Consider the following 11,461-nt stretch of genomic DNA (forward strand, 5'->3'; position numbering starts at 1 on the left):
TTGGACAGTTAGACCATGAGTCACCTCTAGGGGTGAATTGACCAATTTGCCCCTCACCGGTCTAATCCGATTTGCCAATAATATCGTATTTCTTTCGGAACTCTAACCTAATTATTTAATCTGGTTCTCAACCTTTTTCTGTGATTTTCACATTTCCCATAACTTCGCAATTTTTCCTAAGAATGCGATGTCACAATGTCCCATACGAATTTAGGGTTACAGTTGACTTCGCAGTCACTTACCGGTGTGGTCACCCATCGCTGTGACCCCTGGCTCATTTAACTTTTTATGTTTTATTTTTCTTATTTATACTTGACCTTCTGGTAATCACTATTTATTTTCATTCAGGGCTTTTCTCAGTAACTTAAATATGATTCTAATCCTCTTAATTGTCTAGACTGACACCAGTCACTGGAGCAGTGATTTGCATAGGACTATGCATGTAAGGGTGTTACAAGGTATTCTACGGGATCATGTTATGCCTTACAGAGGGGTAAGATGTGACATGTCCAAATAAGAGATGCAAAGAATTGGGATATAATAATTTAATAATCAAATAAAAGAGTAATGCTAAACTATTCTAGCATAAATTGGACCTCCTTAAAACTTTTGAATAGTTACAATAATAAGTTTAGGGATCAATTAATATGTTTTAGAATTAAAAAAAAATATATTAAAGACGACAAGAAAATTAATTGATACTTAAGTTAAATTATTTAGTTGAAATAAAATTTAGAATTTTGTATTTTAAAATTAAAAGGGAAAATATAATTATTTATTGATAAATTCAATAAAATTTTAATAAAATTTAAATCAATAATAAAAATAATAGATAAAAATATAAATTAATGAATAATTTTATTGATAAATTTAAAAATATTAATTTTACTAAAAATAAAATAATTTTATTTACTACTAATTATTAATTAATTTAATCATAAAAAATAAGAGAGAAAGTGAACGAAATAGTAATTTTTTAGAGAGTGATAAAATAGTAATTTTATATTTTTTTATATTAATTTGCCAATTAATATAATTTTTTAAATATAATTAAAATTAAAAAATTTTATTGTTATAAATTAAAATTTAACTATGAAAGTAAAATAACTTCTAAATTTAGGAATGGCTAATGAAATTTACCATCTAATGATTGAATGATAAAAAATGGACTACTTACAAATTTTAATTTTCAATAATATATTAAAAAGATTGAAATTAAATTTTACAAAATGATATTATATAATAAATAATTTATCAAACAATAAAATTTATTTTTAAAAATAAATAAATTTAAAAAGTCTTTGTTCAAAGCAGAAAATAATTGGATAAATAAATAAAATTGTTTCAACTAGGCTCATACTTGTAGAGTCCAAAATCAGCCCAAGTGATCAAAGATCCGACCTCCACCCAAGTTTCAAAACCCACCCAATGAAAACACAATCCTCCAGCTCACTTCAGCAATGAAGTAGAAGGTAATTCATACTTAAACGGTGGAGAGAAATTAGGGTTTAAGGGAAGTTGCAAATTTGAAGTAATTGAGGAAGTGGACACCCATGATATAACGCTCTTTAGTTCCATGAACTTGCGGTTACACGAACTCTGAAAGCCGCAAAAAAATCTCAACTCAGCAAATACCCGAGCCTATCATTTCTAAAGTCTTTATCTTCAATATCCGGGAAGCAGAAACCTGAAGAGAATCATAAGAGAGAAGTTGCAGAAGGAGAAGCAAAGACCCACAAGATTAATCTGTTGTTGGTGCATGAAAACAGAGAAACATTGACTATGGATCTCGATGACTATACCATTATCAAGGAGGGAAAGGCTGAGATTCTTATGCATAACAAAAACAAAGTGTTTTTCAACAAAGCCCAGGTTTCAAAATCTTTTCTTTTAATTTTTTTATGGTTAATTAAGTGTGTTTGGTCTGCTGTTTTTTACTTGGGTTTTGTGTATGAGGTGAGTTTTTGGGAATGGAATTATGATTTTTACTTGATGATCAGAAGAGAATTGAACCTTTGGGATTGGAAGAAGTTGTGGTCTTAAAGTTATGTATTTTTTTTTTCTTTAACTTAGATTAGAAGAACAAAGAATGAGAATTTGTGTTTTATTTCGTTTCTTCGATGATTGAGCTTGATCTTGAGACTAATTATGTTACAATGTGCCCTAATGTGAATGTTTAAAGCGATATCTGATCACAATAGTGGAGAACAGAGCCTTCTCTGCGCTCAGTATGAAAGGAGTATAATTGTGTTACATTAATGGTTCGCCATTTTCGCCCTTCTTTTTAACTTTTACGGTTTGAAATTGCTTTATATGGTCCACAAATAAGTAATTTGTAAATCCAACATGTAAATATCTTCTTTTGCCAACTACTAAAAGGCATGTTTCGTATCTGGTTTTCTGATTGAAGTAAGAAGCTTTACTGAAAATGGTAGAGAACAAACAAAAATGTAAATAAAATATTAATTTTTTTTTCCAAAAGAAAGAACAAAACGTGGTTTTATTTAATTATAATAATTAATAATGAAAATCATATTATGTGCCTCTTTGTAAAGAGCTAGGTCATAAGGAAGCTGGCATACCCTAGACTAACACTCATCATCTTACTGACCTTCCCAGCCATAGTTATTAGGCTCAGGAGTCAAAATCTCAAATTTTTGTCATGTTGGGAATGATAATACCGTTGCAGGAATTGTTACTTAAGAAATGCAAGCTGCAGTAGTGGAACTTTTCCTTGTTTCACTTACATAAACTTCTGCAATCAATTTATTACAAAAAACATCCCATAGAAGTCAAGTATCCCATCTCTGCTGCGAAATATTCGGTGGGTTTCACAGGTCTTTTTATCAACTAATGTACCAATAGTACAGTTAATTTCACCGCAATGTATCCCTTTAAATTCTCTATGCATATGTGCAGAAACTATATTCCGGGATTCTTTTTGATATGGGTACATGCTAGGATTATGGCTTCCTTGTGTTTTATGAAAGTCCTAAATTTTGAGCTTGGAAAATGCTCAGGTTCACAACAGAGACTTATCCATTGCTGTCCTAAGGACATTTATATCTAAACGCAAAGAGGAACATGAAGCAAGGTTGTCCAGAAGAACAAAATCTGTACAAAAGGTATCTGATAAAGATGCTTCTGGATCTGCTGTTGAAGAAGTATCTGATAAGCCTGCTGTGGATAGTGAAAAATCAAATGGAGAATGTGAAGAAAAGATATCTCACAAAGATGCTGTAGGATCTGCTGCAGAAGAGGTATCTAACGAGCCTGCTGTGGATAATGAAATATTTAATGGAGAATGTGAAGCGTCAGAAGAGATAACAGAGGATGAACCTTGTAATATATCAGAAGAACCAATGAAGACCACAGAGCGTAAAGTTCGAGGGGAGCTGGAGCCTCCAAGAGTTCTTGAGGTTTTATTATGAATCTCTATTTTTCTATGTATTTTTATGCCCTTTCAATTTACTATTTGCTATTATTTTTGTAGTTCATTTTATATATGTATGTTGTATTGTTATTGAATCACCTTCAAGTACTATCCTTCTGGATATATAGGCACTGTCAGCTTCTGGGTTAAGAGCTCTAAGATATGCTCGTGAGGTTGAAGGGATTGGTAAAGTTGTGGCCTTGGACAATGACAAAGGTAAATTCTTGGGTGCTAACTTTTCTAGAAGACTTTGTTCTGTTCCTTGATTCCTGAAAGACATATTCATGCATGAGGCCAGGAAGCATAAATGAAACCTATAGAGAGTGTAATTTTCATATTTGTTTCATTTTTGGTGCCCAAATAAATTATACATCAGAAAAGATATTCTGTTATTTTCCTTCTGCAGCATCAGTTGAAGCTTGCAGGAGAAACATAAAGTTCAATGGTTCAGTGGCAATTTCAAAGGTGGAATCACATCTTGCTGATGCTCGTGTGTATATGCTTACCCACCCAAAAGAATTTGATATGGTACACATATTTTATCTCAATGTTTAATTTAGCTTCCTTGAAATATGAAAGTAAAATGGATCTTGTTTTTTTTGTTTATCTCAACATGTGTATTTTAGGCCTGCTCATTCCTTTTTATTGGTCAATATTGTTTCAGGTTGATCTTGATCCCTATGGATCACCTTCGATATTTTTGGACTCTGCAATTCAATCTGTTGTTGATGGCGGCTTGTTGATGTGTACAGCAACCGACATGGCAGTGCTTTGTGGAGGTAATGGTGAGGTTTGCTATTCCAAGTAAGATTTCGCAACCCTTATTTAGATTTTAATAGTGTTTTGAGATTCATCATTTATGGCTTACTTTCTAAAAAAATTCTTGTGGAATTAGGTATGGCTCTTATCCATTGAGAGGGAAATATTGCCATGAAATGGCTTTGAGGATCCTTCTTGCCTGCATTGAGGTACTGTTATGTTTTTGAAAATTATTATCTTTTATCATATGATGTTTTGTTTAAAAGAAATTGTAAAGAAATGACATTGGTATTTTCTTGTCAACTTGTTTAGGTGTTCACTTACAAAAACTTAAATTAGCAAAACTGTTCGAGTTCCTCAAGTCTCTCTCTTTATATTCCCCCTCAAGAAGTGTGGTTTTCATTGCTATTTGTGACAGCACCGTATGTAGTTGACATTTTGAGAATGCTTTCTTGAGTAATGTACTTTTCCTAGGTATCTGCTCTTCAAAGTTTCATTTTTCCTTATTCATTGGTGAAACGGTGACCAATTCAAAGACATACTGGAGGATGTATTACGAAGCCTTCAATTCATCTCATGAATCTAGTACATCCTTCTATACAATGGAAAAAACATCCTCCTTTGGACTATTGTTTTTTGCGGACTCTATAGTAGATGTAAATGTAATTTTAAAAAGCCTTAAAGCCCGCACAACTTGGCTGATGTTTCTGCTGTTTTGTTATGTCATTTTTAGTTTGTATTTAACTCTTTATAATTTGCATCTTTAGGGTTTTTCATATGAGGCTTGGATAGATCTTGCCTGACTATTCTCTGTGCTGCTTAGATTGTGACTTGTTTTTTATTTTTTGTTCTTTTGCACTGTGTTAAAAGTATAATTCTTGAATCCTCATTTGTTCCTTGCATACATTTGAGGATTAACACTTTGACGTAAATAATATTTCTGTTATTTTATAAATTTTCTTTTGCTGGACTAATTGTGTTTTTCTTCTTCTTCTTCTTCTTTTTTTTTTTTTTTTTTCCTTTTTACTGCAGAGCCATGCAAATCGCTACAAGCGTTACATTGTTCCTGTATTATCTGTCCGAATGGACTTCTATGTTAGAGTTTTTGTTCGTGTATACACGTACGTGGCTTTATTGTTTCGATTTTTAGACATTTTACCTTTAAGAAAAAAAAGAATATAACACTTTAATATGATGTTGACAGAAAGTTCAAATTATTGTTTGCAGTTCTGCAAGTGCAATGAAAAATACTCCTCTTAAGCTCTCTTATGTTTATCAATGCATTGGTTGTGATTCTTTTCATCTTCAGCCTATTGGGAGGACCATCTCCAAGGTTTGCATCCCATTTTTATTTTCTACCTCTGGTAGTTGTTTGTTATCAGTGAGTTCATTGCTTGGGAAAAGACATCTAATTTGCATAAACTAGATGACAAGTTCTGATCACTTTCATTTCAATTTTTTTTTTCTGACTTGCTGAGAAACTTTATTTTCTTTTTTCTCCTTTTATTTCTCTTTTATAAGGATAATTTTAGAAATAGAATTTTATAAAAATGTGACGTTATTTATTCAAACTGCTTCTTAAAACTTGTGCAAAATGGAACCAAGATAAACAATATGAGGTGGTGGGAGTGAGCAACCTGTCCATGGGATGGAATGTAACCTTTGTTAGTTTTTTGAACTTTAAATAGTTTGAGGACTTGGTATAATATGTGGTTTTTATTTTTCAGAACAGCAGTGTAAGGTATCTGCCTGGGTTTGGTCCCACTGTTCCTCAAGAGTGCAGTGACTGTGGGAAGAAATTTAACATGGGTGGACCAATATGGTCTGCTTCTATTCATGATCAAGAATGGGTAACTTCCATAGTAGAAGGTGTAAAATCTATGAAGGACCAGTATCCTGCTTATGATCACATCTCTGCAGTATTGACAACAATATCTGAGGTTTGTTCTCTTAGTTTGTTCGCATTTTTCTGTGTCGATGTTAAATATCCCCTTATTTTGTACATATGCAAACCAAAAATTTATTGGAAGATTTTCGTTCACATTTATTTTGCTGAAATAGAAACAAAGGCCAAGGTTCAATTATTGCTAAAATGGATGTTCTTATTCCCATGGTGTACTTTTTGCAGGAATTGCCTGATGTTCCTCTCTTTTTGAGTCTGCACAACCTCTGTGCAACACTAAAGTGCACTTCCCCACAGGCAGTAATCTTCCGTTCTGCCGTGATCAATGCAGGATATCGTATCTCTGGAACACATGTGAATCCATTGGGTTTAAAATCAGATGCTCCCATGGATGTCATTTGGGATATAATGAGATGCTGGGTAAGGACTCATTTGCAAGGTCCACCTTTATCACGTGTAATAGTTAAGAAGTTCATAATTTAATCAAGCTCTCTGCTATCTCATCTTTGCCTGCTGTTAAAACATTGTGAAATTATGGATCATGGTCTTTCACGTAGGTCAAAATCCATCCTGTGAAAGCTCAAGCACCTGATCAACCAGGAAGCGTGATACTTGCAAAAGAACCAGTTCTTCAAGTACGTTTTACTTCTGCAATTACAGATTTTATAAAAAAAAAAAAATTGTTAGCATTTCATTCATGCTGGTGCAGACCAAATCTATAAAAGGCGAACCAAATTAGGTCAATATGTTTGTGCACATGCACTTATGTATCGTATGTATATGGCGTGTGCCTGAATTCTCTAGCTCTTATTTTTTTGCAGGCAAATTTTGCTCGTGCTGTTGCATCTCTCAGCAAGGCACAAGCCAAGAAGGTTGCTCGGTTCCTTCCAAATCCTGAAAGGCATTGGGGGCCAAAACTTAGGGCAGGTCGTCAAATTACGAGGAAACATGTCTCGCTTTTGGGTCCAGAGGCTGTGAATGGACATCTTAACCATGAAAACGGCGGAGAACCTGAAGCCAAGCGTCAAAAAACTGAGGAAATGGAGGCTTCTATGTCAATTTCATGAGAATGGAGCTGTTTTATAGTACTAAACCTGAACTGGTCCATTGTCAGAATAGATTTTCTGCTGAGAGAAGGCCTCATACACCCCCCAAGTAATGAAATTTAATGAAATTTCAAAATGCCATTGAAGTTGACAACTGTGGCAGAACTAGCAGCAATCTTGCGCCAATTTTGAGTTTGATGAAAGATGTTATTTGTTTCATGCTATTAATATTTATTGACTTGCTATTTTGTTGTGACCATTTGCCTTTTTTGTTACCCTTATGAAAGATCAAAGGATATTCAAGTTGAGGAATGTTATTAACATTTTTTCGTACTTTCATTTAACTAGAAACCTTTGTATTAACGTTTTATTTTTTTTTATTAAATAATGTGAGAATTTGTAAAATAAAATTAGCAGAAATTTTATAAACGAAAAATCTTAAATATAGTAGGAAATCAATTGAATTTTTTTTATACTCGATTATGGTTAGGATATTATGGCTTCTGGGGCTGTTTTGCCTTTTATCACTTTAGCCTGTTTTGTTTATTATTTACGGGTTACTAGATAAGCATTGTTATGTGTTAGTGACCGAAGAGACACCAATCACCCCACAGTCCACTAGTCAAAATGGTTTGTGTGAGTGGAAAAAGGCTTTTATCATTCATAATTTTTCAGTATTATTATTATTAGGAATCATGTTGCCAACACACAAGACGAGCATCGTTGCTCAATGACTAAAAACTAAGGCCCAGAACAGAAAAGAAGATAAGGATAAAGAACTAGATTTCTGGACTGCTATTAAGATGTATTTTTTTTATTTGCTGAAATGTTCATGACCAGAAGTTAAATGAAAAATAAAATAAAATTACAAGTCCTGATCCAAGCATTTGACCACACTGGTCAGGAATAAAGATACAATGACTAAAAAGTATAAAGTTCACTTCTGTTTCTTCTCAGGGTAATGGTATTTAAATTAATAATTTCCAAAAGAAAAATGGCAATAATCAAAATTTCAATTATGCTTTTCCGTTGGCTACTTAGGCAGAAGCTCCAGATGGGTTAAGCTCATCCCAGGCCTCAATCCAAGTGACCATGGCATCTGCAAGCTTATCGAAGTAAGGATCAACCTTGCTAAGCTTTTCCTTAACCTGCTTGGACAGTTCAATGTAGCACTTTTGAACAGTAGTGCAATCTTTGGGAAGTGTGGCAGCTTGGAAGAATGGAATGATCTCTTCCTGCCAAAAGATGCCCTTGTACTCCTTCCTTAGGTTAACAAATGGGTTGCTTGCCTTGCTGTGATAGATGTAGGGCAGACCAGTCTTGATTCCTAGTCCCAAATGGTCACAGATAACCTACAAATTAATCATCAACTAACTGCTGTTAGGATTCAAATATGCAGATGTGTTTAGTTATAACATTGTTTTAAGGATTCTTAAAACCTGACTACCTAGATTGAATAAGGTAACAGAAATTGAGGGGGAAGAAACTTACCTTTGTGCACCAGCCAGCCCACATATCGTCATAGCGACCAATTGGCTGACCATCACCCATAAGACCAAAGTACATTGCAGGGCCAATCAACTCACGGTCAAATGCCAAATTCATACCACACATAGGGAACAGGGTACCCTTTGGAATTGTCAAAACAGCATCCACATACCTAATAAAATATAAGCATAATGAAAGGATACAAAGGTCATTTGCTATTCATGCATGATGAAAGGATACAAAGGCCATTTGCTATTCATGAATCAATCATGTTACCTTGTGTTCCTCTCCAGAGGCTTGACAAGCTGAGTAGGTGCATCATAATCAGGGATGTTGAGCCATAGGCCATGAGAAACAGCAGTATGGACACCCTCACGAAGGCTGAAAGGGTATCCACGAACAAAATCTGCACCTTCTCTGTAAGGATCATAAAGGGTATTGAAGAAAAAGGGAGTCGATGGGGAGAGAAGGTTCTTGATGTGCTGCTCAAGTGCATTGATTGGCTTGCCAGAAGGATCCTTAGCAACCTAATAATATTGTCAACAGTTAAACACATATGCTGATGTATAAAAATCCCAACAAGTCATAGATAAGTAATTATGCAAGGCCAACTGGTTAAACACTTATCCAAAGGATATCTTTTTTATTATTAGCCGCCTGAATATGGAGAGGTACTTCCATAGAACAAGGGTAACAAAATACTTGCAATAAACTTCCATCATAGCTACCATGTGATAATCTAATATATTCATAGGGTTATCAAGATATTAATGATCCTAAATCTCCTCTCAACTACAATTAACTGTTGACCATTCACTTTGGGAGGGTTTTCTGGTGGAGGGTCATCGATTTTAACTTTAAAATCCAATGTCACGTTTATAGTTTATTCCCACATAGGACCCACCAACCAAAACGAGGAAGGACCAAAGCTTCATCATACAATTCAATCATTTAATAGATGAGAATTTGCAGCTTTAGATCACATTGGAACCAATTTTTTATCAATAACAAATACATTTAACTATGAACTGTCATCTGCACCATTTCCATGTATTAATTCGTATTTTCATAGCTGATACGAACTGTCCAGCGGAAGTGGATTCTATTTGCAATTTCAAGAAATAATTTTTAATAAAGGTGCAGAAATAGATGAAGACCTATTTTTCAAAAAAAACTCTGTTTTAGCTAGTTATTTTTTGAAGAAAGACGCCGATTACCGTAACAGAGAAGATGTGCAGATCAAAATCATGCAACAGGTACAGAAATAGCACGCAAAATCACCGAGGGGGAAAAAAACAATGTACTAAGACAAACAAGATCCGAAATCAGCGACACCCATATCACCTAATAGATCAAACCAATTTAAATTATAAAACGAAGTATAGAGATCTATAATCTGACAAGAAAAACGAAAACCCAGATGCAGACATAAAAGAAAATGTAAAAGAAAAGAAGTGTAGCAGATCAAGAGAGCTTACAAAGCAATCATCATCAATAGTGAAGATATACTTCTTCTTGGAAACCATGTAGCCAAAGCAGCGACAAGCGGAGTCCTTGAAGGAGATACAAGAGGCCTTAGGACCAAGAATCCTGTTAATGTCATTCCTATTATATAGCTCATAGTCAAAACCATCAGGGACAGTTATGGTCTTTGAAGGATCGCCATCTTGCACAATGATAAGATGGTAAGGTTGAAAAAAAGGCCTCCACATTTCCAAGAAATCGAGGTTCCTTATTGTGGGAATCACAATATCAAGCTCATCCTTCAACAAAGGCACTACCTTTGTAGCTGCATGAGTATCGGTTGCAGGTTCTACCATTTTTGAAAAACAGAGCATGTATTTGAGAGAGAAGGACCGGTGAGCGAATGTGATCGGAGGACAAGAGGACTGTGGGGGGATATATATACTGAGGTATTATGAGTGGCACGTGCGAAGGAGGAAAAAGCGGCACTAGTAGAGGAAGATGAGTAGGAGACGTGTCTGAGCTTTCCTGGTAATGTGACTTGTTCAAAGGATAGGGTCGAACTCCAAGGTGTAGGAGGAGACTTTTTATTTAATTTTTAATATTTTTTAAAAAAATAAAAAAATTAAATTAAAAAAAATTCAGCTTTTAATTATTTATTTATTTATTATTAATTTAAAATTTTTTGTATTTATTTGTAAGAAATTAGGTGAAAATATGAAGGTGGGATGTCTAAAAAATTTAACCATTTTTTAATTCTGTAATTTTTGGGTAAATATTCTGTAAATTTTGTTAAAAGATAACAACTATGAAAAATCAATCCGTAAATATAATCATGAATAATATTTTTAAATTGCAATTAAAAATAAAACATTTTTAAAATAGATCAAGGATTGAATTAGATTTCATTTGAGATTGCAATTAGAACATAAAAAAAAATAATTTGAGAATATTTTTTAAAAAAATTTGTTTCAATAATTTGAAAAAAATAATTTTAAAAAGTTTATGAAGTTATTAAGACTAAGATGTATTAAATTTAACAACAATAATAACAATAACTAAGTTTTCATTCAGTTATAAATTTTTTTTTATTAAATTATATTTAAAATCAATTTCATATTACTGTATAAAAATTATAAAATTTTTAATATTATTTCTTTCTATATTAATAAATCTTTTTTTTAAATAAAGAATATTATGTTATTGTGGTTTTAACTTGGAAACTATTTCAAAACATATTTAAAAAAAATTGATTTTTAATGATAAAATAATTAATAATTTATTAAAATTATTCTAAATGCATATCAGTTCAGTTTTGAAAAATCTCTACCATTAATATGCCAACCAAGACTAATATTGTTTTACCAT

The 11,461-nt window shown here is 33.2% G+C and overlaps 2 protein-coding genes across 2 annotated transcripts; one reads left to right on the forward strand and one right to left on the reverse strand.

Annotated features, from left to right (window-relative positions):
* The first annotated feature begins 1,384 nt into the window (after positions 1-1,384).
* LOC110672354 (tRNA (guanine(26)-N(2))-dimethyltransferase 2) lies at positions 1,385-7,511 on the forward strand. The gene is made up of 12 exons (XM_021835116.2): positions 1,385-1,872; positions 3,021-3,419; positions 3,562-3,649; positions 3,840-3,961; positions 4,098-4,237; positions 4,329-4,401; positions 5,225-5,313; positions 5,420-5,525; positions 5,920-6,132; positions 6,321-6,515; positions 6,653-6,730; positions 6,917-7,511. Exons 1-12 carry the CDS (start codon positions 1,783-1,785, stop codon positions 7,160-7,162), a joined length of 1,839 nt encoding a protein of 612 aa, XP_021690808.2. The 5' UTR covers positions 1,385-1,782; the 3' UTR covers positions 7,163-7,511.
* Positions 7,512-7,934: 423 nt separating this feature from the next.
* On the reverse strand, positions 7,935-10,513 carry LOC110672371 (UDP-arabinopyranose mutase 1). The gene is made up of 4 exons (XM_021835134.2): positions 10,108-10,513; positions 8,906-9,156; positions 8,633-8,801; positions 7,935-8,493 (listed from the first exon to the last, which is right to left on the reverse strand). The coding sequence occupies exons 1-4, from the start codon at positions 10,465-10,467 to the stop codon at positions 8,179-8,181; spliced, it is 1,095 nt and encodes a 364-aa protein (XP_021690826.2). The 5' UTR covers positions 10,468-10,513; the 3' UTR covers positions 7,935-8,178.
* Positions 10,514-11,461: the final 948 nt, after the last annotated feature.

The sequence above is a fragment of the Hevea brasiliensis genome, chromosome 16 (genome assembly GCF_030052815.1).
Source record: "Hevea brasiliensis isolate MT/VB/25A 57/8 chromosome 16, ASM3005281v1, whole genome shotgun sequence".
Classification (NCBI taxonomy): Eukaryota; Viridiplantae; Streptophyta; class Magnoliopsida; order Malpighiales; family Euphorbiaceae; genus Hevea; species Hevea brasiliensis.